General features: G+C 44.2%; 1 protein-coding gene across 3 annotated transcripts in view; it reads left to right on the top strand.

Annotated features, from left to right (window-relative positions):
- The window catches only part of IGSF21 (immunoglobin superfamily member 21), a 492,728-nt gene that overhangs the window by 362,970 nt on the left and 102,013 nt on the right, over nt 1-27,745 (top strand). For all 3 annotated transcript variants that reach the window (XM_044278638.1, XM_044278639.1, XM_044278637.1), the window contains exon 5: nt 26,875-26,990. In XM_044278638.1, coding sequence (XP_044134573.1) covers nt 26,875-26,990 — 116 coding nt within the window. The remainder of the gene's footprint in view (nt 1-26,874; nt 26,991-27,745) is intronic.

The following is a 27,745-nucleotide window of genomic DNA, read 5'->3' as shown; positions in this document are numbered from 1 at the left end:
CCTTTTTTTCGGGAGCACCGCAATCGATTTTCACAAGATGGTATAATTTTACTCGGCAGGGTCAAAGGCAGTATTCTAAGACATCTGTCCTTATTGTGGCATTCCGCTATTATTCCTGCTAGCAGTTATGAACGAATTACCAGCCGTTGGTGATGAAGGTCCAGATGGGTGTTACTAGTGGAGGAGGTGTCCCTGCGCTGATTGGATAGTGTCAGACCACGCAGGGACACACCCCCCCAATTGGAAACACCCAGCTGGATTGTCATTGCAGACTGCTAGTAATTCAATTATAACTTCTAGCAGGAATAATAAAGGAATGGCACAGTATAGAATCATAAGAATAGATGCTCTGGCATTTCTATTAATGGGGAATGCAAGTAGAAGAGGCGAGAGGTCCTCTTTAAAGGGGTTCTCCGGGAATTTAGAAAATCAAAAAACCTAAATATTACTTTATTCTAAATATACTCCCATATACCTTTCATTAGTTATAATGGCTCATTTTGTTTAGGGAGCAATCATTAGGGAAAGCAAAATGGCCGCTGTCCTATTAATACACACAAAACCTGTCCTAATCACACAGGAGGACGTGTTACTTCTGGGCACTGAGGTAAAGAGCTGCCTCATCGGCGGCCATTTTATTTCCCCTAATAATGATTGCTCCCTAGACAAAACGAGCCATTATAACTAATGAAAGGTATTTGGGAATATATTTATAATAAAGTAATATTCAAGTATTTTAATTTTCCTAATTCCCGGAGAACCCCTTTAAGTTTGTGTTCCTGATTCCATTAGTGGAAGCTGCCAGCCGTCTACCCAGGAGTGGTGACAATACATCATCCATGTGTTGCCCTTTCACTTCTGTAGACTGGTGGCCGCCAATGCCAGTGACCGCAGAAGTAAGTGACCCCCACGGTTACAGCACATATGGAAAATACCTACTCACAATAGAAAAGTAAAATATTAAAGGGGTTGTCTTACTTCAGTAAGTGGCATTTATCATGTACAGAAAGGTAATACAAGGCACTTGCTAATGTATTAGGATTGTTCATATTGCTTCCTTTGCTGGCTGGATTTTTCCATCACATTAGACACTGCCCATTTCCATGGTTACAGACCACCCTGCAATCCATCAGCGGTGGTCGTGCTTGCATAATATAGGAAAAAGCACCGGCCTATGTGCGCTCCCATGGTCCCGACCACCAGAGAGGCTGACGCTTTTTATTGTGCAAGCACGACCACCACTGATGGATTGCAGGGTGGTCTGTAACCATGGAAACGAGCAGTCTATAATGTGATGAAAAAAATGAATCCAGCCAGCAAAGGAAGCAATATGGATAATCACAATACATTAGTAAGTGCCTTGTATTAACTTTCTGTACATGATAAATGCAATTTACTGAAGTGAAAGAACCCCTTTAAGGGTCCATTCACACGTCCGTGTGTGTTTGCAGACCGCACATCGCCGGCACTAATAGAATATGCCTATTCTTGTCCGCAATTGCGGAAAAGAATAGGGCAAGTTCTATTTTTTTCAGGGAACGGAAATGCGGACCCGGAAGTGCGGGTCGACATTTCCAGATCCGGGCCGCACATAGAAATGAATGGGAACAGAATTGCGGACGTGATGAATGGACCCTAGGTGTTCATGTATTTTTCTATATCACTTCTGATACGTCATGTTTTCTTCTCTATTCACATCCAAAGCCGGATAATTTACCTGCGCATTGCGCTGTGTCGCTGGCAAGCGATGCTCTATTTTTAAATGTCAGTTTCCAAATAGCAATCAACAGAATCTTGGCTCTTGCTTTGGATGTAACTGGAGAAGGAAATTCCATCTCAGAGTTGCTGAATATCTATTGAGCATTGTAGAAGGGGAATTTCTGTGAATTTGAAGCCAAAGGCCGGCACAGTAATTACTAGTTGTTGGAGCCAGGTAATCCCGGTGACAGATGTGACAGGACCTGGGGGCGCAGGCAATACTTGGGGAGTCCTCCTCCTGCTCTCGTCCAGCGAAGGATATTAATAAGTGTCGGGGATGGAGCATTTTTCAGAGTAATAGAAATGCCAGAACGAGATCGCGGCATCGAGAGTTAAAAAATGAACTTGAAAATGCCACGAGACGTCAGGCGGTAATGATGGGGTCAAACCCAGGAAGGCGACCTTCCAACGTCCGCACTATCTAGACAAGCGGCAGGAGGATTCAGGAAATTGAAAATCATATCTGAAGATCACACGGAGTGACGAGAGACCCGACGGGGGCTCAACGCAGGACGGCGGCGTCCCTGCACGGGAAAGTCATGCGAGTTTTCTGGGTAACGGGCGTTAATCGACGCACAAAACGTGTACAGACGGACAACGGGTCATGGGGGGGCTTACCGGCGAGATAGGACCTGAGAATGGAACATTATAAAAGTGTCAGAAAATTTAATGCCAGTGTAATCAGGAAGTTAATTACTTTTCAACAGCATCCTGCAGTGTAAAGAATAGAGGATATCATTCTGGTTGTCATGGCTACATCCATATTTATGTATCTGCGGAGGCAAGTAAGAACATTGTATCCATTAGTCTCTTTAAGGGTGCATTTACACGACCATAGGTATTTTGCGGTCGCCCAAAAGAAAAAACGGATGGCGTCCGCGTGACGCTTGTATTGCGGATCAGTTGCAACAATGCCTATCCTTGTCTGCAAAATGGACAAGAATAGGACACGTTCTAACTTTTTTGCGGGGCTACAGAACAGGCATACAGATGCGGACAGCACAAGTATTTTTCTCGCGGACCCATTGAAATGAATAGGTCCGCATCCTATACGCAAATAATGCGGGTCAGATGCGGACCAAAAATACTGTTGTGTGAATGGGACCTTAGAGGTACACGCGTCACTCAGTTAGGCTACTTTCACACTAGCGTTTCTATTTTCCGGTATTGAGATCCGGCAGAGGGTCTCAATACCGGAGAAAAAAACGCTTCCGTTTTGTCCCCATTCATTGTCAATGGGCACAAAACGTAACTGAACAGAACGGAGCGCTCCAAAAGGCATTCCGTTCCGTTCTCATACCGGAGAGCAGCAGGCTGCGGTTTTCTTTCCGTCCTGGAATGCGAAGCACACAATAGAAAATGGATCCGTCACCCATTGACTTGGCCATGTTAAAGATAATAAAACCGGATCCGTTCAGTTTCCTATGACGCACACATAAACGCTGCTTGCACTGGTTTTCTGTCCGGCATGGGAACGCAAAAATACGTAACGTAATGCATTCTGCTGCATTCCCTTCCGGTTTGTTCAGTTTTGTCCCCATTAACAATAAATGGGGACAAAACGGAAGCGTTTTCCTCCGGTTTTGAGATGCTCTGCCGGATCTTTAAACCGGAAAGGAAAATGTATCCTCACTGAAAACTATTTGTGATGTCATCAGATGACATCACTCTGCAATCACCATCATAGTTTCATGCCATTAGGGAATTTGGGCCCCAGGGGTGTAGGGGGCTTCTCCTTGCACCCCTATTATAACAGCAAATGGTCTTTATCATTGCTGGACCGCGCCATTGTTACAATGCCCCTAGGTCCTGGCCGCCCCCGCCTATAGATAGAGGGTCCGTCATGGCAGCGGCGGTTCCCGTCCCCTCTCTGCCCCGGTCCACAGGGTCAGGACTTGGTGAGGTTACAATCCACCATCGCCTGAAGATAAATCAGTGCATAATTTATGTTAAGTGCTAATTTAGCCGAATTTCCATCTCTATTGACGATCTCCCTGACAGCGGAGGCTTTTAAGTACTCAAATCAGTAAGATCTGCAGGTTTTGGACCAGAAAATGACATTTTAATGGAAAAATGCTGTCTTTAATGAGTGAGGCCCCATTTGTCAATTAATCCACCGAGGGTAGAAATCAGGCGGGAGGCGATGAGAGCAGAACAAGCCGCGTATTGTGCCGAATCGCAAGACGGAGCGGGGGGATGGGAACAATGAGAACTATGACCAGACCAGATCATGTACAGCGACCAGTGCCCATCAATCCTGATGATAATGGCTTGAAACGCGCGACCCGACTGTCAGTTTTCTGTACAGTGAATGGCTCAGGATAGAAAGTAACAAGATGATACTAAATGTATCCAGCGCCAGCGCTTTGTGTGGATCTGCTGCGAACAAGTGTCTTCTGACATCACTGGACAAACAGCAGCGCTGACGGACCTGGTCTCTTCACGTGTGACTGCTTTGCACTATACTCCAGAGCTGCATTCACAATTCTGCAAGCTTCAAAGCTGTCAGCAAAGTACTGACAGAGCCGAAGCATCAGCCAGCAGAAGAGGTATCTGTGGCTATGATGGAAATGGTCGCTTCATCTTTAACTGCTAAGTATTAGAATCCAGAGCTGCATTTAGAATTCTGCAAGCTAAGAGGGAACTGGTCACTCTATGTATAACTGCTTTGTATTATACTACAGAGCTGCATTCACAAGTTTCATAGCTGTCAGCACAGCCAGCAGAATATGAAGGTGTGACAATGACAGATATGATTGCTCCATATATAACTACTTTGTATTGTACTTCAGAGCTACATGCAGAATTCTGCAGGTTTCAATGTTTTCAGCACAGCACTGATGACATTAGTTGTTCCATGTATAACTGCTTTATATTATACTCCAGAGCTGCATTCATAATTCTGCAGGTTTCAATGTTTTCTGCATAGCACTGATTTCAAGCAGCAGGTAACAGAATATGTTTGTGAGGGTCCGACGGAAATGGCTGCTTTATGTATAAGTGCTTTGTATTATACTCCAGAGCTGCATTCACAATTTAGCAGGTTTCATAGCTGTTAGCAGAGCTCTGTCAGATTCTAGTCAGCAGCCACCAGAATATGCATGTAAATCTATGACACAAACGGTCACTCCATGTATAACTACTTTGTATTATACTCCAGAGATGCATTCACAATTCTGCAGGCTATGACAGAACTGGTCGCTCCATGCAGAACTGCTTTGTATTATACTCCAGAGCTGCGTTTATAATTCTGCAGGCTATAATTGGAACCTGTTGCTCCATGCATAACTGCACTGTATTAACTGCTTTGTATAATACTCCAGAGCTGCGTTCACAATTCTGCAGGCTATGACAGAACTGGTGTTTTGTATTATACTCCAGAGCTGCGTTCACAATTCTGCAGGCTATGATGGAACCTGTTGCTCTATGCATAACTGCATTGTATTATGCTACAGAGCTGCATTCATAATTCTGCAGGCTTTAGCGCTTTCTTCATTGCATTGATTCCAAGCAACAGCCTACAGAATATGCATGTACATCTGTGACACAGATGGTCACTCCATGTACAACTGCTTTGTATTATTCTCCAGAGCTGCGTTCACAATTCTGCAGACTATGATGGAACATTTCGCTCCATGCATAACTGCTTTGTATTATACTCCAGAGCTGCGTTCACAATTCTCCAGGCTTTGACGGAACTGGTCACTCCATGCAGAACTGCATTGTTTTATGCTCCAGAGCTGCGTTCACAATTCTTCAGGATTCAGTGCTTTCTTCATTGCATTGATTCCAAATAGCAGCCAACAGAATATGTTTGTGAGGGTCTGATGGAAAATGGTCACTCTATGTATAACTGCTTTGTACTATACTTCAAAGCAGCATTCATAATTCTGCAGGCTTCAATATTTTCAGCACAGCGCTGACATTCATATATAACATATAATGACCTCATGTACTACCACATCCCACCTGTCTGGTCGCTGCAGGGAACCTGAGAATAGCTCCGCCCTGTAGAGTTTAGGCCACACCCAGTTCTGAACACCATTGCTGCCAGTTGTGTCCTCATGAGCAGAGCAGTTAATCTAGCGGAGCCTCCATTCCAAGAGAAGTGTCAGTACTAATGGAGGATAGCTGGTAAGAAGGATATGTGCTAATTAGGGGAGTAAATAAGACTCTGGTTCCCGCGGACACTTTTATTACTCCTAATAATTCAATTAATTTACAGGATCTGGATTAATCAGTGGATTAGATTCTGTTCTCAGGCAGAATAAACAGTTTTATTCTTTTCTGCTCTGATGCTTTTCATTACTCTCGTGCTTTGCAGTATTTACAGCGTCGGTCCTGTGGAGTATTTCCGGCCTAGGGCCTTGTGAATGTTCCCAGGCCTCTCATGGCTACTATAGCCTGACTGGCAGCCTGTGAAAATCCCATAGACTGTAATAGTATGCTATTGCAGTCTATGGGAGAAGCAATCAGATCACATGTTCAAGTCCTCAAGGCGACTAAAAATGACAGTGTCGAAAGTAAAATGTCAGAACTATTAAAATATCAAATCATTTTTCCAGTGCATCGTATGACATAACGGTCACCGTGTCCCCACTAAAAAATGTGAATAGAAAGGGATCCAAAAAATTGACTGTAACAGAAAATTATACCAATTAGGGCTCGTTCACAAGACCGTATGGCTTCTTCAGTGTTTTGCGGGCCGTTTTTAACGGATTTGTTTTTCCGTTTTTTGTTTCAGTAGTGTTTCCGGTTCCGTTCCGTTTTTCCGTTCCGTTTTTTTCTGTATGGCATAGGGCTCGTTCACACGACCGTGTGAAGCCCGTGCCCGTATTGTGGACCGCATTTGCGGATCCGCAATACACGGGTCCCGTTCCATGGCCATTCCGCATCACAGATGCGGACCCATTCAGTTCAATAGGTTCAAAAATCCGGAGATGCGGAACGGAACCACGAAACGGAACACTACGGAAGCACTACGGAGTGCTTTCTGAGGTTCCGTTCCGTGCTTCCGCACCGCAAAAAGATAGAGCTTGCGCTATCTTTTTGCGGAACGGAGGGATCGCTGACCTATTCAAGTGAATGATCCCTATGCGGCTGCCACACGGAAGGTGCCCGTGCTTAGCGGACCGCAATTTGAGGTCGTGTGAACAAGCCCATATACAGTATACAGTAATTACATTTAAAAAAATTGGCCTGGGCATAAAATTTTTCAATAGATGGTTCCGCAAAAATGGAACGGATACGGAAGACATACGGCTGCATTTCCGTATGTGTTCCATTTTTTTTGCAGACCCATTGACTTGAATGGAGCCATTGAACAGGATTTGCGGGCAATAATAGGACATTTTCTATCTTTGAACGGAACAGAAAAACGGAAATACGGAAACGGAATGCATGCAGAGTATATATTTTTTGGGAACCATTGAAATAAACAGTTCTGTATATGTAACGCGAAAAACGGCTTGTATACGTAATGCAAAAAAACTTTAGTGTGAACGAGCCCTTAAAACTACATTTCGACCTGCAAAAAACAAGCCCTCATATAGCTCCGTAGGAAAGATAAAAACTGTATGGGTGTTAGAAACCTTTTTCAAAGGTTTTTCTTTTTTTTAAAAGAGTAAAACATAATAAAAACTATAAAAATATTCGTATTGACGCACAGAAAATCGTCATTATATCATTTTGACACCCTAATGAACTCCATAATATCAAACCCTTAAAAAAAAAATTGCTGATTTTTTTTATGCACAAAGAATCAAAATAAATGGTGTCATTAAAAAAAATACTTGTCCCGCAAAAAATAAGTCCTCATACGGCTATGGGAACTGAACATTTTAAAAGCGGTTGCTTTTGGGAGGTAGAAGTCGAAAAAAAAACAAGCAAAAACAAAAATGTTTCTTTTTTGTTTTCTACCATAGAAAATATATTTTTTGTGGATCCATCGAAATGAATGGTTCCATATACGGTCAGTATACGGATCGCAAAAAACGGAACATAAACAATAAAGAAAACGTTTGTGTGCAAGAGGCCTTAGGGCTCATTCACGCAAACGTGTGATGCCCGTTGCCGTATTGCGGATCTGCAATACACGGGCACCGTTCCCTCGCCATTCCGTATCATGTATGCGGACCAATTCATTTCAATGGGTCCGCAAATCCAGAGATGCGGAACGGAAGAACGGAACGGAACACTACGGATCCTTTTTGCAAAACGGAAGGATCCCGGACACTTGAATGGGTCTGCGATCCCCATGCACCTGCCCCACGGACGGTGCCCGTGCATTGCGGTCCACAGCACGGGCACAGGCATCACACGTTCGTGTGAACGAGCCCTTAGGCCGCACAAACCCTGTATTCCTGGAGGCGACAGCTCAGGTTATTGGGGGTCATTTACAAAAACTGGCTTCTTGTTTTCCCTTTGCACTGGCGAAGGATTTACCTAATTTATGACGAGGTGTGCGCTAAACCTGGCAGAAATGTAGGTAAATATGGCGCTCATGTTACCGGTTTCCACTGAGCGCTCAGGCATTCTCTTTTTTTGGTAACATTGGGGGTCATTCACTATCAAAAAGAAGGGGAAAAAACACTTCAGTCAGGGGGCTGGCGTAGTTTTCACTCCTCCAGGACTCATGGACAGCGGGAGGTACAATCTATTTATGATGAGGACGGCGACGGCAGCGCAGCGGAGAGATAATGGCGTAAAAACCCTGTCATTCGATAAATGACTCCCATTGTGTCCAGTTTAGGCCTCCTGCACACAACTTTTTTTTTTTTCCATTTACGGGCCATTTTTTGCGTTCCGTATGCAGTCCGTATACGTAACTATTCATTTCAATGGTTCCTGCAAAAAAAACTGAATGTACTTCAATGCATTCCGTTTTTTTCGTATTTCCGTTTTTCCGTTCTGTTGAAAGATAGAACATGTCCTATTAGTGCCCGCAAATCACGTTCCGTGGCTCCATTCAAGTCAATGGGTCCGCAAAAAAAAGGAACACACACAGGAATGTACTCCGTATGTCTTCCGTATCCGTTCTGTTTTTGCAGAACGATCTATTGAAAATTTTATGCCCAGCCCAATTTTTTCTATGTAATTACTGTATACTGTATATGCCGTACGGAAAAACGGAACGGAAACGGAACCACAACGGAAACAAAAAAACTGAACAACGGATCTGTGAAACACAGACCGCAAAACACTGAAAAAGGCCTCTTTCACACAGCGTTTACGGGCCGTGTTTTGCTTTCCGTATACTGAACCATTCATTTCAATGGTTCCGCAAAAAAAAGTAATGTACTCCGTATGCATTCCGTTTCCGTATTTCTGTTTTTCCTTTCCGCTGAGGCCTCTTTCACACGACCGTATGGCTTTTTCAGTGTTTTTCACGGATACGTTGTTCCGTTTTTTTGTTTCTGTTGTGTTTCCGTTTCTGTTCCATTTTTCCGTATGGCATATACAGTATACAGTAATTACATAGGAAAAATTGGGCTGGGCATAACATATTCAATAGATGGTTCTGCAAAAACGGAACGGAAATGGAAGACATACGGATGCATTTCCGTATGTGTTCCGGTTTTTTTTGCGGACCCATTGACTTGAATGGAGCCACGGAACGTGATTTGCGGGCAATAATAGGACATGTTCTATCTTTCAATGGAACGGAAAAACGTAAATTTGGAAACGGAATGCATACGGAGTACATTCCGTTTTTTTTTGCGGAACCATTAAAATGAATGTTTCCGTATACGGTCCATATACGGAACGCAAAAAACGTCTCGTAAACGGAAAAAAAAAACGTTTGTGTGAAAGGGGCCTGAAAGATAGAACATGTCCTATTATTGCCCGCAAATCACGTTCCGTGGCTCCAAGTCAATGGGTCTGCAAAAAAAAAACGGAACACATACAGAAATGCATCCGTATGTCTTCCGTATCCGTTCCGTTTTTGCGGAACTATCTATTGAAATTGTTATGCCCAGCCCAATTTTATCTATGTAATTACTGTATATGCCATACGGAAAAACAGAACAGAAATGGAAACACAACGAAAAAAAAAAACGGAACAACGGATCCGTGAAATACGGACCACAAAACACCAAAAAAGCCATACGGTCGTGTGCAGGAGGCCTAACAATGTAACAATCTCCGTTTTTTTTCCCATTGGTTTATTAACAGCGCCATTACCTGATCCGCGGACTGTGAGGGTCAGCGCCGCCATCAGCAGGATTTAGGAGTTTACGGTACAGACTCCTCGGTTGTCAGTGCGTCAGCGTGAAGGTCAGAGATTGAGATTTCCTATGATTTAGATAGTTCTGCTCTCTGCTTCTCCCCTTGATAAATTTCACACCAGGAAAAGATTTATGAAGAAAGGTTTTGTTTTTATCATTTTTTGTGTCCTTTACCTGAGACTCTAAATCAATAACTTCTCCCCCGTCAGTGCCCCCCCCCCCCCCGTCAGTGCCCCCCCCCCCCCCCCGTCAGTGGGTTTGTGTGCTTTACTTCTGATTGCTGATTTCTAAGTCAAGACGTCTCAGTCAGTAGATGGAGGCCTCTTATATTCACCTTGTGTCATCTCCTCAAGGTCATCCGGGCACTTTATAGAAGGAAGGAAGAAGTATGGCGGGTCTAAGAGGTGAAACGTCCGCTGCTCAGGGGTCCTTGGGGGTCTTTCCTGTTATCCTCTCCATAATATGGAGCAAGAACATGGGGTTCCAGGGGCAAGAATGTCTAGTTTATTAAAAAACTGCAGACATATATGAAAAGTGTAATCATCTGCAGAATCTATCACTATATACGTCAAGAGATAGAGGTAGCAATGCTCTGCATATCCCTAGAGAGGTCACTGGTGTAATAATCTGCAGAATATATCATTATGTATCTGTCAGGAGGTAGAGGGGAGAGAGCAATGTTCTGCAGATCTCCAGAGAGGTCACTGGTGTAATAATCTGCAGAATATATCATTATGTATCTGTCAGGAGGTAGAGGGGACAGAGCAATGTTCTGCAGATCTCTAGAGAGGTGAGTGGTGTAATAATCTTCAGAATATATCACTATGCGTCTGTCAGGAGGTAGACACGACAGAGCGATGTTCTGCAGATCCCTAGAGAGGGTCAGTGGTGTAATAATCTGCAGATTATATATCACTATGCATCTGTCGGGAGGTAGAGGAGACAGATCGAGGTTCTGCAGATCTCTAGAGAGGTCAGTGGTGTAATAATCTGCAGAATATATCACTATGTATCTGTCGGGAGGTAGAGAGCACAGAGCAATGTTCTGCAGATCTCTAGAGAGGTCAGTGGTGTAATAATCTGCAGAATATATCACTATGTATCTGTCAGGAGGTAGAGAGGACAGAGCAATGTTCTGCAGATCTCTAGAGAAGTCAGTGGTGTAATAATCTGCAGACTATATTACTTTGTATCTATCATGAGGTAGAGGGGAGTGGGGACAGAGCAATGATCTGCAGATCTCTAGAGGTCAGTGGTGGAATAGTCTGCAGAAAATATCACTATGCATCTGTCAGGAGGTAGAGAGGACAGAGCGATGTTCTGCAGATCCCTAGAGAGGGTCAGTGGTGTAATAATCTGCAGACTATATCACTTTATGTCTATCATGAGGTAGAGGGGACAGAGCAACGATCTGCAGATCTCTAGAGAGGTCAGTGGTGTAATAGTCTGCAGAATATATCACTATGCAACTATCAGGAGGTAGATAGAACAGAGCAATGTTCTGCAGATCTCTAGAGGTCAATTGTGTAATAATCTGCAGAATATATCACTATGCATCTGTCAGGAGGTAGAGAGGACAGAGCAACGATCTGCAGATCTCTAGAGAGGTCAGTGGTGTAATAGTCTGCAGAATATATCACTATGCAACTATCAGGAGGTAGATAGAACAGAGCAATGTTCTGCAGATCTCTAGAGGTCAATTGTGTAATAATCTGCAGAATATATCACTATGTATCTGTCATGAGGTAGAGGGGACAGAGCAATGTTCTGCAGATCTCCAGAGAGGGTCAGTGGTGTAATAATCTGCAGAATATATCACTATGCATCTGTCATGAGGTAGAGGGGACAGAGCAATGTTCTGCAGATCTCCAGAGAGGTCAGTGGTGTAATAATCTGCAGAATATATCACTATGCATCTGTCAGGAGGTAGAGGGGACAGAGCGATGTTCTGCAGATCTCTGGAGGTCAAATAATGTGACCCTACACACATATGGGTGGACGTGTTTCCGGAGGTCCTCCGCACTGGAGATGTGGGATGTGTAGCAGGGCAGGAGTGATTTCCTAGCTCTAAATTATATGTTGTGTGTCCCTTTAAATTGTCACTTTCCATGCCGATTATGCCTCTGATTGTCCCTGTTGAGATCCACGGCCCTCAAGGCCAGAAGATGCAGACCTCGGGCCCACGCCGCCAGCTTGCAGGGATAAAATGGAGCGCTATCACTTTAAGTCCTCACCAGTAATGTTTATTAATGCACTGGCATTTTACCGGTGATTTTTCTCTTCCTATTACCCATAATCCATCAGTTCAAAGGCGTTTTTTTGGTTTTTTTTGTAGATATCCGTGTATTTTTGCGTCCATTTTTCTGGTTGATTCATGAAACTCCATTTGGCGGAGATAATATTCCAAATGCATTTTATTTTATCTGAGACGGATTCATCAAAGTCGCCTATGATGGAAATGCGAGCATTTAGACCGAGCATCCATCAAAGCTTTCCAGTTCTCTTGCACCAGATAATAAGACGTCTTGTCCTATTCCTCATCTACGTATCGGGGATCATTCCCTCATTTCGGAAGAGATGCGGCAAAAATAATAAAAATCTAAGAATCCACCGGAGTCTGGAAACTGCTGAACAACATTGTATTTTCTCACTGGCGCTTAAGTAATTTGGAGTTTGTGGTCATCTCCCCTTGTGCCGACTTCTTGCTGAGAGCAAGCAGAGCTGCAGTGTAAAGCACAGTCTAAGTATCTAAGTATCCTGTAGCCTATTAGAGGCCGGTATCATTATTATCACCGTTTCAGTATTCGCCTCAGGCAGCAGAAAGGCTAGGTGCACCTCCGCCTGCTGCTGCTCTATTCATCTCTATGGGACAGTGCTGGACTATCTCCGGTGGTCCCATGCATTTAGAGTGAGAGCATGCATGCTCGACTGCCACTCCATTCGTACAGGGAGGCACTGGGCCCCCGTACTTTGGGCGAGAACCGCGACCTCGTCTTCATCAGTCACATGGCTTTTCTGCTTTATGTGAATGGGAGTGAGCTGCAATACCAAGCATAGCCACTATGCAATATATGGCGCTGTGCTTGGTACAGTTTGAAGGGACTACAGTGCTCGCCGTGGGGTTGGCGCCTCTTCAAATATGGACCTCCATTGATTTCGTATGGATGACAAAATAACCCCTAGATAAAAAAACTTCAAGGATTTCAGCTCAGCAGCATCATTTTCTTTTATGGACCTGCCCTTTAAATCCTTTGCACCCGCTATATCTTTCCATTTATATATGCCCATATACTGCCCATTCCTGTAGTCCATATCTCATGTCTTCCAAGGATCCAGATCATCCGGGACTTTGGTTTTCTGATTCCTGATGAAGGCTGTACATGGGAGACCCTACAGATTGTTACACGGCCGCCGTCGTCTTTCCAATTTCCTCTTAAATTAATCAACTGATTTGAAGTCTATAGATTGTGCGGAAGTGAATTCCGGCATCTGATTACTGAGGGAGCGAGGTATTTCTGCTGATAAATCTTAACCAGTTCGTTGGCGGCTCGGCGGCGGCCTCTCGTCTCCTCTACTCCTCATTTCACGTGGCTTATAGCAATTTCTCCTGCTAACCGGCCTGACCACCTCGTTATGGCGTCTTTATTAGACTTCCCCTCGTAGATCGTTTTCTCCTCGTACTGGGGGAGATTTCAATTACATTTATGCCAAGACACTAAACTGATTTATCTCTGTGTCTTATGTCTTTATTTGTTTGGGATTTTCTGCCCAGCAAAGGATTCTGGATGACAACACGGCAGTAAATATGTTATAGGCAGTTTGTGTCTGTCTCAGGTCTTAAAGGAATTGTCCATATTTTTTTTTTTCATAGCCTCGTTTTCAATAATTATTTTACCTATACAGGATAAAGGTTCTCCAGTGGAATAGACCAATGTTACCTAAAATATATTTCTATCCAAACACAAAATGTGGCTAGGTTACTCTGAGGAAGTTAAATAATACAGAATAGTCTCCCATTCGTCTCTTATCTTCTATTCTGATGGATTCTTATGAAGGAACATTTACCAATCACTATATACTACATGTGCATTTCAAGAAGAGAATATTTTGTGCATCTACTAGTACTGCCTCCCTGTAAATGATGTAGGTACATATAGTACTGCCTCCCTGTAAATGATGTAGGTACAGATAGTACTTCCTCCCTGTCTATCCCTGTAAATGATGTAGAAACAGATAGTACTGCCTCCCTGTCTCTCCCTGTAAATGATGTAGAAACAGATATTACCGTCTACCTGTCTCTCCCTGTAAATGATTTAGGTACAGATAGTACTGCCTTCCTGTCTCTCCCTGTAAGTGATACAGATAGTTGTCCCTGTCTCTTCCTGTAAATGATGTAAGTACAGATAGTACTGCCTCCCTGTCTCTCCCTGTAAGTGATGTAAGTACAGATAGTACTGCCTCCCTTTCTCCCCCTGTAAATGATGTAGAAACAGATATTACCGTCTCCCTGTCTCTCCCTGTAAATGACGTAGAAACAGATAGTACTGCCTCCCTGTCTCTCCTTGTAAATGATTTAGGTACAGATAGTACTGCCTTCCTGTCTCTCCCTGTAAGTGATACAGATAGTTCTCCCTGTCTCTCCCTGTAAAGGATGTGTGTACAGATAGTACTGCCTCTCCATATAAATGATGTAGGTACAGATAATACTGCCTCCCTGTCTCTTCCTGTAAGTGATGTAAGTACACATAGTACTGCCTCCCTGTATCTTCCTGTAAATGATGTAGGTGCAGATAATACTGCCTCCCTGTCTCTTCCTGTAAATGATGTAAGTACAGATAGTACTGCCTCCCTGTAACTCCCTGTAAATGATTTAGGTACAGATAGTACTGCCTTCCTGTCTCTCCCTGTAAGTGATACAGATAGTTCTGCCTCCCTGTCTCTCCCTGTAAATGATGTAAGTACAGATAGTTCTGCCTTCCTGTCTCTCCCTGTAAGTGATGTAAGTACAGATAGTACTTCCTCCCTGTCTCTCCCTGTAAATGATGTAAGTACAGATAGTACTGCCTCCCTGTCTCTCCCTGTAAGTGATGTATGTACAGATAGTACTGCCTTCCTGTCTCTCCCTGTAAATGATGCAAGTACAGATAGTTCTGCCTCCCTGTCTCTCCCTGTAAATTATGTAAGTACAGATAGTACTTCCTCCCTGTCTCTCCCTGTAAGTGATGTGAGTACAGATAGTACTGCTTCTCTGTCTCTCCCTGTAAATGATGTAACTACAGATAGTTCTGCCTTCCTGTCTCTCCCTGTAAGTGATGTAGGTACAGATAGTACTGCCTCCCTGTCTCTCCCTGTAAGTTATGTAAGTACAGATAGTACTGCCTCCCTGTCTCTCCCTGTAAATGATGTAAGTACAGATAGTTCTGCCTCCCTGTCTCTCACTGTAAGTGATGTAAGTACAGATAGTACTGCCTCCCTGTCTCTCCCTGTAATTGATGTAAGTACAGATAGTACTGCCTCCCTGTCTCTCCCTGTAAATGATGTAAGTACAGATAGTTGTATCTCCCTGTCTCTCCCTGTAAGTGATGTAAGTACAGATAGTACTGCCTCCCTGTCTCTCCCTGTAAATAGAAACATAGAATGTGTTGGCAGATAAGAACCCTTTGGCCCATCTAGTCTGCCCAATATACTGAATACTATGGATAGTCCCTGGCCCTATCTTATATGAAGGATGGCCTTATGCCTATCACATGCATGCTTAAACTCCTTCACTGTATTTGCAGCTACCACTTCTGCAGGAAGGCTATTCCATGCATCCACTACTCTCTCAGTAAAGTAATACTTCCTTATATTACTTTTAAACCTTTGCCCCTCTAATTTAAAACTATGTCCTCTTGTAGCAGTTTTTCTTCTTTTAAATATTCTCTCCTCTTTTACCTTGTTGATTCCCTGTATGTATTTAGCAGTTTCTCTCATATCCCCTCTGTCTCGTCTTTCTTCCAAGCTATACATGTTAAGGTCCTTTAATCTTTCCTGGTAAGTTTTATCCTGCAATCCATGTACCAGTTTAGTAGCTCTTCTCTGAACTCTCTCCAAAGTATCAATATCCTTCTGGAGATATGGTCTCCAGTACTGAGCACAATACTCCAAATGAGGTCTCACTAGTGCTCTGTAGAGCGGCATGAGCACCTCCCTCTGTCTACTGGTAATGCCTCTCCCTATACACCCAAGCATTCTGCTAGCATTTCCTGCTGCTCTATGACATTGTCTGCCTACCTTTAAGTCTTCTGAAATAATGACCCCTAATTCCCTTTCCTCAGAAACTGAGGTTAGGACTGTATCACTGGTTTTATATTCTGCTCTTGGGTTTTTACGCCCCAGGTGCATTATCTTGACCATTCCTCTAGTTTTCCTAAGTCCTTTTCCATTTGGTGTATCCCTCCAGGAACATCAACCCTGTTACAAATCTTTGTGTCATCAGCAAAAAGACACACCTTACTTACCATCGAGGCCTTCTGCAATTTCGCTGATAAAGATATTAAACAATATGGGTCCCAGAACAGATCTCTGAGGTACCCCACTGGTAACAAGACCTTGGTCTGAATATACTACATTGACTACAACCCTCTGTTGTCTGTCCCTCAGCCACTGCCTAATTCATTCAACAATATGGGAGTCCAAGCCCAAAGACTGCACTTTATTGATAAGCCTTCTATGTGGGACAGTATCAAAAGCCTTACTAAAGTCTAGATAAGTGATGTCTACTGCACCTCCGCCATCTATTATTTTAGTCACCCAATCAAAAAAATCTATAAGATTAGTTTGACATGATCTCCCTGAAGTAAACCCATGCTGTTTTTCATCTTTCAATCCATGGGATTTTAGATGTTCCACAATCCTCTCCTTAAGTATGGTTTCCATTAATTTCCCCACTATTGATGTCAGGCTTACTGGCCTATAGTTGCCCGATTCCTCCCTACTACCTTTCTTGTGAATGGGCACAACATTTGCTAATTTCCAATCTTCTGGGACGACTCCTGTTGCCAGTGATTGGTTAAATAAATCTGTTAATGGTTTTGCTAGTTCACCGCTGAGCTCTTTTAATAGCTTTGGGTGTATCCCATCAGGCCCATGTGACTTATTTGTATTCATTTTAGACAGCTGACTTAGAACCTCTTCCTCTGTAAAGACACATGCATCAAAAGATTCATTAGTCTTCTTTCCTAACTGAGGTCCTTCTCCTTCATTTTCCTTTGTAAAAACTGAACATAAAGTATTCATTGGGGCCGTCAGCTAGTTCTTTATCTTCTTCCATATACCTTCCTTCTTTTGTTTTTAATTTGGTAATTCCTTGTTTTAGTTTCCTTTTTTCATTTATGTATCTGAAGAATGTCTTATCGCCTTTTTTCCCTGACTGAGCTAATTTCTCTTCTGCCGGTGCTTTAGAAGCTCTTATAACTTGTTTGGCCTCTCTCTGCCTAATCTTATAAATTTGCCTGTCATCCTCGTTTTTATTTTTTTTATTTTTAGAATTCCTAAATGCTATCTTTTTGTTTTTAATGATTTTGGCCACTTCTGCTGAGTACCACAGTGGTCTCTTCCTTTTTTTTGCTTTTACTGACAAGCCTAATGCAATTTTCTGTCGCCTTCAATAGTGCCACTTTTAAGTAGTCCCATTTGTCCTGGACTCCAATGAAACTGTTCCAGTCTGATAGGGACTCATGTACCACTAATCAAATTTTAGAAAAGACAGTTTTTCTAAAATCTAAAACTTTTGTTTTTGTGTGGTGTGACTCAGTCACTGTACTTATAGTAAACCACACTGACTGGTGATCACTAGATCCCAAGCTTTCCCCTACAGTAATATCAGATACCAAATTCCCATTTGTGAATACTAAATCTAAAATGGCCTCCTTCTGGGTTGGCTCCTCCACTACTTGCTGTAGAGATAATCCCAGTAGGGAATTTTAGAATATCTGTACTCCTGGCAGAACTAGCTATTTTGGTTTTCCAGTTTACATCTGGAAGATTGAAGTCTCCCATAATGATAACTTCCCCCTTCAATGTCATTTTAGCTATTTCCTCAACTAGTAGATCATCTAATTCTTTGACTTGGCCAGGTGGTCTATATATCACACCTACACGAGTTATCTTATGATTATCAAGCTGCAAGGTAACCCAAACTGACTCTAAATTGTTCTCGCTAACTTGTATCAAATTATATTTTATGCTATCTTTCACATACAGGGCCACCCCTCCCCCTTCTTGCCTTCTCTGTCTTTCCTGTATAGAGAGAACTGGTATTGATATATCCCATATCCCAAATGATGTAAGTACAGATAGTTCTGCCTCCCTGTCTCTCCCTGTAAGTGATGTAAGTACAGATAGTACTGCCTCCCTGTCTCTCTCTCCCTCTCTGTAAATGATACATTTATTATTTCCGAAAAACATATAACCTAAGATAATAAAGAAACTATCAAACTCTAATCCCGTGAAGAGGAAACAAATTATGTTACAAATGTAATTATAAAATATACTGAGAAACAATAAAATGTATACAAAATAATGATCAAGAGATGCAAAATCTTAAATTCTAAAATTGTATGAATCTGCTTGGTTAATAAATTAGATGTGGCTTTTTCACCCCCAATGGTGGAATGTATCACAGCTCTGCAATCCAGAATTCTGTCTTGAAAAAGTCGCAAAATAGGGCTTTTGCGACTATTTGATATTACATGCAAAAACTTTGTTGCTTTTTTTTATTATTATTAACCATTCATTCCAGTTTTCAAGAGTAGCTGGGAAAGTGGTTTCGGTTAGCTATGTCAATGAGTTTCCCTCCAGATTTATCAGTGGAACTTTTTTTTTTTTTAATTCACACACAAAAAAAACAACCTAGTTGGGGGTGGTGTAGAGAACAGGAGTAGCCTTTCTAGACAAGATTTAGGTTTAAAAATGCTCCAAATGTAACAAGCAAGCACGTAATATGATAAGTTTGCCGCCAAATACGCAAACACAGACTGAAGGAAAGTTGACGTTAAGATAAATTCCGCTCATTGGATTTGAATATAACTACAGGCAGGTGATTGTATTTCAGCCTGGTTTGTAACGGTCTGTGGCTGCAATTTCCAGTAACATCAGGAAGTGCAGCTCTGGAACACAAACTGCTCCTCGGAAAAGTGAAATGATGTGCAGTGTAACGTTCCCGACACTATGCGTGTAACCGAGGCTGTGACCGAGGCAATGTCATTTATATAATTCACCTGTTTGTGTGACAATCGTTAGGAAGGAGGGCGGGATAATCTGTCAGCCAGACGTCTTCATCCTGATACCGCCAGAACACCTAGAGAATACATGGAAGACGTCTTCTGGGAGAGCAGCTACCGTGCGCCCTCCAGGCAACGCTGCTCTCTACTTGTGATTATGCAAAACCTCAATGATAGATTCAATTTAATTTAGCTGCTGATTTCCAAAATGATCGTCTCCTTCTGATTTCCTATTATATATGTATGAATGTGGGGTGTGCGCTGCTTACTGAAGACTGAAACGCGTGTGTGAGTGTGTGTCTATAGAGAGAGATAGGTGCCTGAATGTATATACTGGATATATACAGGGGCGGATTTGGCATTTCTGGGGCCCCAAGCAAAGTTATATCTGGGGGTCCCAATAAAACTGCTAGGCTTTGCCCCATTATGATGCTAGGCTCTGCCCTGTCAACCCACTGAGCCCCACTCTCAGGGGTCACTGAGCTGGGAAGATCTTATCCCCCACTGGGCCCCAGTTTTTTTTTTTTTTAAGTCAACTACCTGTGGCCAGCAGAGTTCCCCTGACCTCTAGGACCACAGCCATTTGTCTGGTTTGCATGCTGGGTCCATGGTACGACTGGCTCTGCATGCTGTGCCATTCTTGCTTTTTAGCATTAAAAGCCACAGAACCCATGGCGACAGTGGTTATTGATATGAGAAATTTGGCGCTCCTTGAAAGGACAAGGGAGGTGGATTACGTGTCATGTGATCATACCCGAATAGTGCAAATGTGAATGAATCCAACCTCCTAACCTAAAATCTCAGCAGTTCCTGAGCATACACTCCTGGGTTCCTGCAACGCCCCCCCCTGCTTGCCCCTTCTGCAGCTGCACAGACATAAATCAGAAGATAAAACAATAATTAAAAAGACGGCGAGGTCTAGGTGACGGCTTCAGCGGTTCCTGAGCATACACTCCTAGGTTCCTGACACCCCTCTCATCTGCAGCTGCACAGACACAAATCAGAAGATAAAACAATAATTAAAAAGACGGCGAGGTCTAGGTCATGACTTCAGCGGTTCCTGAGCGTACACTCCTGGGTTCCTGACACCCCTCTCATCTGCAGCTGCACAGACACAAATCAAAAGATAAAACAATAATTAAAAAGACGGCAAGGTCTAGGTGACGGCTTCAGCGGTTCCTGATCGTACACTCCTCGGTTCCTGACACCCCTCTCATCTGCAGCTGCACAGACACAAATCAGAATATAAAACAATAATTAAAAAGACGGCAAGGTCTAGGTGACGACTTCAGCGGTTCTTGAGCGTACACTCCTGGGTTCCTGACACCCCTCTCATCTGCAGCTGCACAGACACAAATTGGAAGATAAAGCGATAATTAAAAAGACGGTGAGGTCTAGGTGACGGCTTCAGCGGATCCTGAGTATACACTCCTGGGTTCCTGACACCCCTCTCATCTGCAGCTGCACAGACACAAATCAGAAGATAAAGCGATAATTAAAAAGACGGCAAGGTCTAGGTGACGACTTCAGCGGTTCCTGAGCGTACACTCCTGGGTTCCTGACACCCTTGTCATCTGCAGCTGCACAGACACAAATCGGAAGATAAAGCGATAATTAAAAAGACGGCAAGGTCTAGGTGACGACTTCAGCGGTTCCTGAGTTTACACTCCTGGGTTCCTAAAACCCCTCGCATCTGCAGCTGCACAGACACAAATCGGAAGATAAAGCGATAATTAAAAAGACGGCAAGGTCTAGGTGACGACTTCAGCGGTTCCTGAGCGTACACTCCTGGGTTCCTGGCACCCTTCTCATCTGCAGCTGCACAGACACAAATCAGAAGATAAAACAATAATTAAAAAGACGGCAAGGTCTAGGTGACGACTTCAGCGGTTCCTGAGCGTACACTCCTGGGTTCCTGACACCCCTCTCATCTGCAGCTGCACAGACACAAATCAGAAGATAAAACAATAATTAAAAAGATGGCAAGGTCTAGGTGACGACTTCAGTGGTTCCTGAGCGTACACTCCTGGGTTCCTGACACCCCTCTCATCTGCAGCTGCACAGACACAAATCAGAAGATAAAACAATAATTAAAAAGACGGCAAGGTCTAGGTGACGACTTCAGCGGTTCTTGAGCGTACACTCCTGGGTTCCTGACACCCCTCTCATCTGCATCTGCACAGACACAAATCGGAAGATAAAGCGATAATTAAAAAGATGGCAAGGTCTAGGTGACGACTTCAGCGGTTCTTGAGCGTACACTCCTGGGTTCCTGACACCCCTCTCATCTGCAGCTGCACAGACACAAATCGGAAGATAAAGCGATAATTAAAAAGATGGCAAGGTCTAGGTGATGACTTCAGTGGTTCCTGAGCGTACACTCCTGGGTTCCTGACACCCCTCTCATCTGCAGCTGCACAGACACAAATCAGAAGATAAAACAATAATTAAAAAGACGGTGAGGTCTAGGTGACGACTTCGAGGAAAGTTTAACAATAAGTTGTAAAGTGAGGCATCGCTATAAAAGATAAAGGACTCGCTCCGGTGTATACAACACTGGGGGAGGGGATTGTTCATAACAGGAGGGAATAGCCCAAAAAATATGGCAGAGGAGTGAAGTTAATTAAAGGAGTGGGACTGTGGGTTCAGTAATAAACCTCTGCCTTGGCGCTCTTTTATGGGCCCCCATAATTCGCCTTCCCTCCCCGCTGTTGTGCGTACAGCGCAGGTAGGTCATTAAGGCCCCCGCCGTTGGCAAGACCGAGGAAAGAACACAAGCGGTGCCGTCTTCTTAACTGCCGGCCCCTTTTCTTTTTTACAACTCTCTTTTTTTCCCCCCTTTTAATTGGCCTCTTTATGATCTGTGAGTAAAATACGCCGGCAGATATCTGCGCCTTTACTGCCGTCTGTCCCCGGAGGCTCGGAGCGGTGAGAAAGAATACACGTACGTCTGCTGCACCCTGGAAGGTTGTTGTGGGGCTCCGGTTCTATAAAACAGGCGTACAACACATAGCAGAGGCAGAATGAGTCTCGCAGGATCGGATCCGACCCTTACTGGGGCGCGGAACCTGCACTTCATCTTCTCTCCATTTGCTGTGCAGCACAGTGTTATTGCTCTCTGTTATCAGCCAGAGGCTGACTGTAATTCCTTTCAGTTTCAACATTAAAAGGGGTTCTCCGACAGCTGATCGGTGGGGGTGCTGAGAATCGGACCCTCAACAATGTGCTATAGATGATCAATAATTAATTCCCATTTTAAAGCCCCTATCTAGGCCACTCCCTCCTTTATTGACATGGTGGAGCAGAGCTGTAGTGTAAAGCATGGGGAGGAAAGAGCGGCATCCTGAGCCTCATAGGTGGAAGCTATGCCAGACTCCAATAGGTAGGGTACCTAAGCTGGACTCACTGATCATAAGCTGTGCCCTGATGAAGCAAAGCTGCAGTATAAAGCATTGGGAGATAGAGCAGAAGTCTTAGGTCCTGAGGTGGAGTTTAAACTACCCCATACCTAATAGGCAATGTAGCTTAGCTGGAATCACTGCTCATAGCTGTGCCCCAATGGAGAAGAGCTGCAGTATAAAGCATGGGAAGAAAGAGAGCAGCAGTCTGAGTCTCTGAGCTGAGTTTTAAACTCCAGTAATTAATGTTGCTAAATCACTGATCATGGTTGTGCCTTAATGGAGCAGAGCTGCAGTGTAAAGCACTTAGAGAAATTCCCTAAAATGCCCATTGACATTGGATGGGTCACATGTTGCATCGGTGATCCCGGCGGCCGCAGGCACCTGTGGGGTATACTGAGCTGAATATGCATGATGATGAGAGGAACTTATGGGAAGTGGATGATGTGACATTTGGGTGATTTAGGCTCCACGTTTCCCGTGATTTACTGTTGTACCAGGTAAGTGAGAGATCAATTTACTAGAGATTCCCCAGACTTCATTATTGCGATAGAGTCATTTATCCTCCACAGGCAGATCAGCGCCTGAGATGGCAGCAGGATCCGCTCATTTGAATAGATTTAAATATTGAAAATATCTAATTTAAATAAATGCAAATGCTCCCTTGTCAGAGCGGAGAGCCGCTTTATGTCTGGTGGGAGGGAGGACCGTCTCTCCTGCCTCCATCTCTCTGGGCTCCCCGCCAGTCACCCATCCCAAATTAAATCCCCTTCACGTGTGCTGGACATGGACATAAAGGGGAATCAGTGGGGGGGGGGGGGGGGAGTTGCAAATTTTGGCGCAAGTGCAGCTTTTTTCAAAAATTTTCCACTTTTTTTATCTTTATGCCACCTGCGCCAAGCGGGTTAGATATTTTAATTTGTTTCTAGTGTTGAGCGAACCTGTTTTTTAAGTTCTGCGTCCAAAGTTCGGGTTATCGAAGAATCCCGTTATGGATTCCAAATTCCGTTATGGTCCGTGGTAGCGGATTACATAACGGGATTCTTCGATATCCCGAACTTTGGACGCAGAACTTAAAAAACTGGTTCGCTCAACACTATTAGGCCTCATGCACACGACCGTTGTTGTGTTCCGTTCCGCAAAATGGGGTTCCGTTGTTCCGTGATCCGTTTTTGTTTCCGTGTGTCTTCCTTTATTTTTGGAGGATCTCCAGACATGAAAGAAAGTAAAAAAAAGTCTAAGTCAAGTTTGCCATGCAAATGATAGGAAAAAACGGACGCGGTCGTGCAGACGCGGATGACAATCTTGTGTGCCTCTGCGTTTTTTCACGGACCCATTGACTTGAATGGGTCCGCGAACCGTTTTCCGTGAAAAAAATAGGACAGGTTATATTTTTTTGACGGACTGGAACCACGGATCACGGACGTGGATGGCAAACGGTGCATTGGCCGAGTTTTGGGTCCGCATAAAATCACGAAAAACGGAACAACGGACACGGAATGAAACAACGGTCGTGTGCATGAGGCCTTAGTTTCAGATTCACAGCAACTTTTTGAAAAAGTTATTTAAAAAGTTGCAAAATCAAAGTTCATTCCATTAGGAGGCGGCATAGGGAACCCGGAGTTGCATTTCTAGCGCCAAAGTTATCAAGCAAGTGAATATTTTATAAATTTGGCGCATCTTTCGCCAATGCAGACTGGAAGCCAATCTGACGTCAAAAAATCCCGTCATCATGATACATTCCCTGTAGAGTGTTTCTTATATAGCATTGTCCAGACTGGATACATTGTAACAAGCAATCAGTTCTGTCAGCCGGACTAGGGGTACGTTCATGTGGCACCTACAATGGCGCGCTTGTGGTTTAGCTCTGTTAGATGGACACCCGCCGTGTGCCAAGAAGGGACGCTTTAAAACGCCGGCCTGCGAACTGCACCTCTGAAAACAATGGGAGGCAGATACCATGTGTGGCTGCTGCCAGAATTTTGGCCCGGTGCCCCCACCAAAATTCTCCGGGCAAATTCCACCACGTGAAAGGGCCCTAATTCAGGACATATACAGTCCATGGATGTGAACAGGTGTTTCTTTTCACTGACAGCAAGCACGAAAGAGGGGGAGGAACTAAAACGCAGCAATTAAAAATGGATGAAGTCTGGTATTTCATGTAGGTCTTAAAGGGGTTGTCCAGTTTACACGCCCTTTTTCATATACCCGATTAGGTCCTTCTGAGTTAATAGAGGGGGTCCTATGATCATGACCCTTGGCCCGAGCGGAGCGCAGTTACGAATGGCGCCTCTCACTCTGGAGGACCTGTCCTGTCACGTATTACACAGACCATCCATTGATAGGAATGGATGCTGTGCAATGCTTATTTTCCCCTGTGGTGGCGCTGCAGGGAAACTGTACACTTCTCTCCAGATTAGAGCTGATCGCTGGGATCGACACATTACCTTCTTACTAGTAGGGATTGTCGAAAGCGGTGAACCCCTCTAAACCAAAGCACGCTCATAATCCATTCGGCCCCTCTTCGCTATCAGCAGATGTAGATTTGTGCTCGCCTTTGGGCCTCATGCACGCGGTCCGCAAAAAATATGGATGACATCCGTGTGCATTCCGTATTTTGCGGAACGGAACAGCCGGCCCCTAATAGCACAGTCCTATCCTTGTCCGTAATGCGGATAATAATAGGACATGTTCTATTTCTTTGCGGAATGGAAATACGGACATACGGAAACGGAATGCACTTCCGGAACTGACACAAAGGAAAATACAATTGTGTGCATGAGCCCTGGGGTTAATTATAGCAAATCCTTCTGACTAACCCCGCCCACTTTATTTGCTCGAAGTTGGAAATTTTATCAACTTTTTGTACCCAGAGTGGCAAAAGGTGGACCATTAGATGCATTGTGCACCTGGGCAAAGGTTTACGGTGCCACATTGCCCCAATAAGGCTCGCTACCAGTCGAATCCTCCATCGGTCAACTGCTGTCTCTGCCAACCCCCCCCCCCCCCCCCCCAAAAAAAAAAAAAAAGATGCATGTACTTCGGTCTCAGCCGAGCATGCATGTATTCTCAGTAGAGTGAGGGGTGTAATTCAGTGCCAGTCACTTCTGGTGGCATCTGGGAATAAAAAGATTGGGTATGTTGAAATTCAACATTGCCTGCCATCAGGGGAAAGTCGGGAGGCCCCCGTACCCATTAGATGGTCAGCGGGCTCAGGCAGTGGCCCCTAGTCATCCTCAGTGCCGCTAGTGCCAACCACGCCGCCATCAGCAAGTCCGGCTGCCCGCAGATACTGTTCATGTGCCACAAGAGGAGGGACGGACTGTGTACATCTGTACAGTACTGTATCGCGGCGCTGCCGCTGTTGCCTCATACGCACGTCAGTGATTCACGGATGTGCACCGTACGTGTTCTCCGCGGAGAGCACACGTACCCATTCATTTTAGGGCTCGTTCACACAAACGTTTTTTACATTCCGCATACGGGCCGTTTTTTTGTGTTCCGTATACGGTACCATTCATTTCAATGGTTCCGCAAAAAAACGGAATGTACTCCATATGCCTTCCGTTTCCGTATTTCTGTTTTTCCGTTCAACGATAGAACATGTCCTATTATTGCCCGCAAATCATTTTTCGTGGCTCCATTCAAGTCAATGGGTCCGCAAAACAATGGAACACATACAGAATGCATCCGTATGTCTTCCGTATCTGTTCCGTTTTTGCGTAACCATCTATTGGAAATTTTATGCCCAGCCCAATTTTTTCTATGTTATTACTGTATACTGTATATGCCGTACAGAAAAACGGAACGGAAAAACAGAACAGAACCGTAAACTCTACTGAAACCAAAAAAATGGAAAAACAGATCCGTTAAAAACGCAAACACAGAAAAAAACCATACAGTCGTGTGAACGAGCCCTTGTAGTCGCACATTCGTGTTTTGCCACGGTCCGTGGTTTTAGCACGAAGCATGCTTTATTTTGTCCGTCACACGTGTTATAATCTATGGGACCGTGAAAAACACGGATGCCATCCGCGTTTCAAGGACCATTAGGAGGAGATGGTATAACAGTTCTGTTAACAGTGTCCGTGAAACACGGCGAGGAAAAAATGGACACACGGAGCAAACACGGATGCATCACTGACCATCTTATCACGGATGTGAATGAGGCATAACTGTTCACATATTGGATGTAATTAGTAACGCTAACGTCTTTTCTCCCTCCAGCTCCTCCCATTTCCATCGCCGTGATCGCTGCGGAAACCCCGGCGGCATTCAGCCGGTACCAGGCGCAGAACTTCACTCTGGTGTGCATTGTGTGCGGAGGAAAGCCAGCTCCACAGGTCAGTGCCTTCTGAGGGGGACGGGGATCCTCGGGGCAGTGTCCCTTTAAGTGCACTTGTATGGCCGCATGTTTTAAGATGCTGTTGATGGATCTTCCTCCCTTGTGATGCTGTTGTCATTTTCACACGCGCTCCCTCAGTACTTGTGCCTGATCGGTTTGTCCGCCATGGACCCGGTTATATAGCGGGATGCTGGTGCCCTCTGCCAGTCATCGCCAGCTACAAAGGACCTCGCCAGCATCACTGGTGATCGGCTGATGTTCTAGCAGTGTGAGAGCAGCCGGGCACCTGCAAGTAACGGGTAAGGGTTACAGAAGGGTTAACAATCTGACTGGTGCCAGATTATCAAATATTCCGGATTATTAAACAGTCGCACAAAATCTAAGCCGATGAGACCTGACCGGTGCCAGATTATCAGGTGTTATTAAACAGTCGTAGAAAATCTAATTAAGGCCTCATGCACACGACACAAAAAAACGGATCCGCAAAAAATACGGATGCCGTCCGTGTGCATTACGTATTTTGCAGAACGGAACAGCCGGCCCCTAATAGAACAGTCCTATCCTTGTCTGTTATGCGGACAATAATAGGACAAGTTCTGTCTTTTAGCGGAACGGATATACGGAAATACGAAAACGGAATGCCACGGAGTACCTTCCGTTTTTCTTTGCTGACCCATTGAAATGAATGGTTCCACATACGGTCCGCAAAAAAAATGGAACAGACACGGAAAGAAAATATGTTCGTGTGCAAGA

The sequence above is a fragment of the Bufo gargarizans genome, chromosome 2 (assembly GCF_014858855.1).
Source record: "Bufo gargarizans isolate SCDJY-AF-19 chromosome 2, ASM1485885v1, whole genome shotgun sequence".
In the NCBI taxonomy this organism is placed as follows: domain Eukaryota; kingdom Metazoa; phylum Chordata; class Amphibia; order Anura; family Bufonidae; genus Bufo; species Bufo gargarizans.
This window is presented reverse-complemented; position numbering and strand designations above follow the sequence as displayed.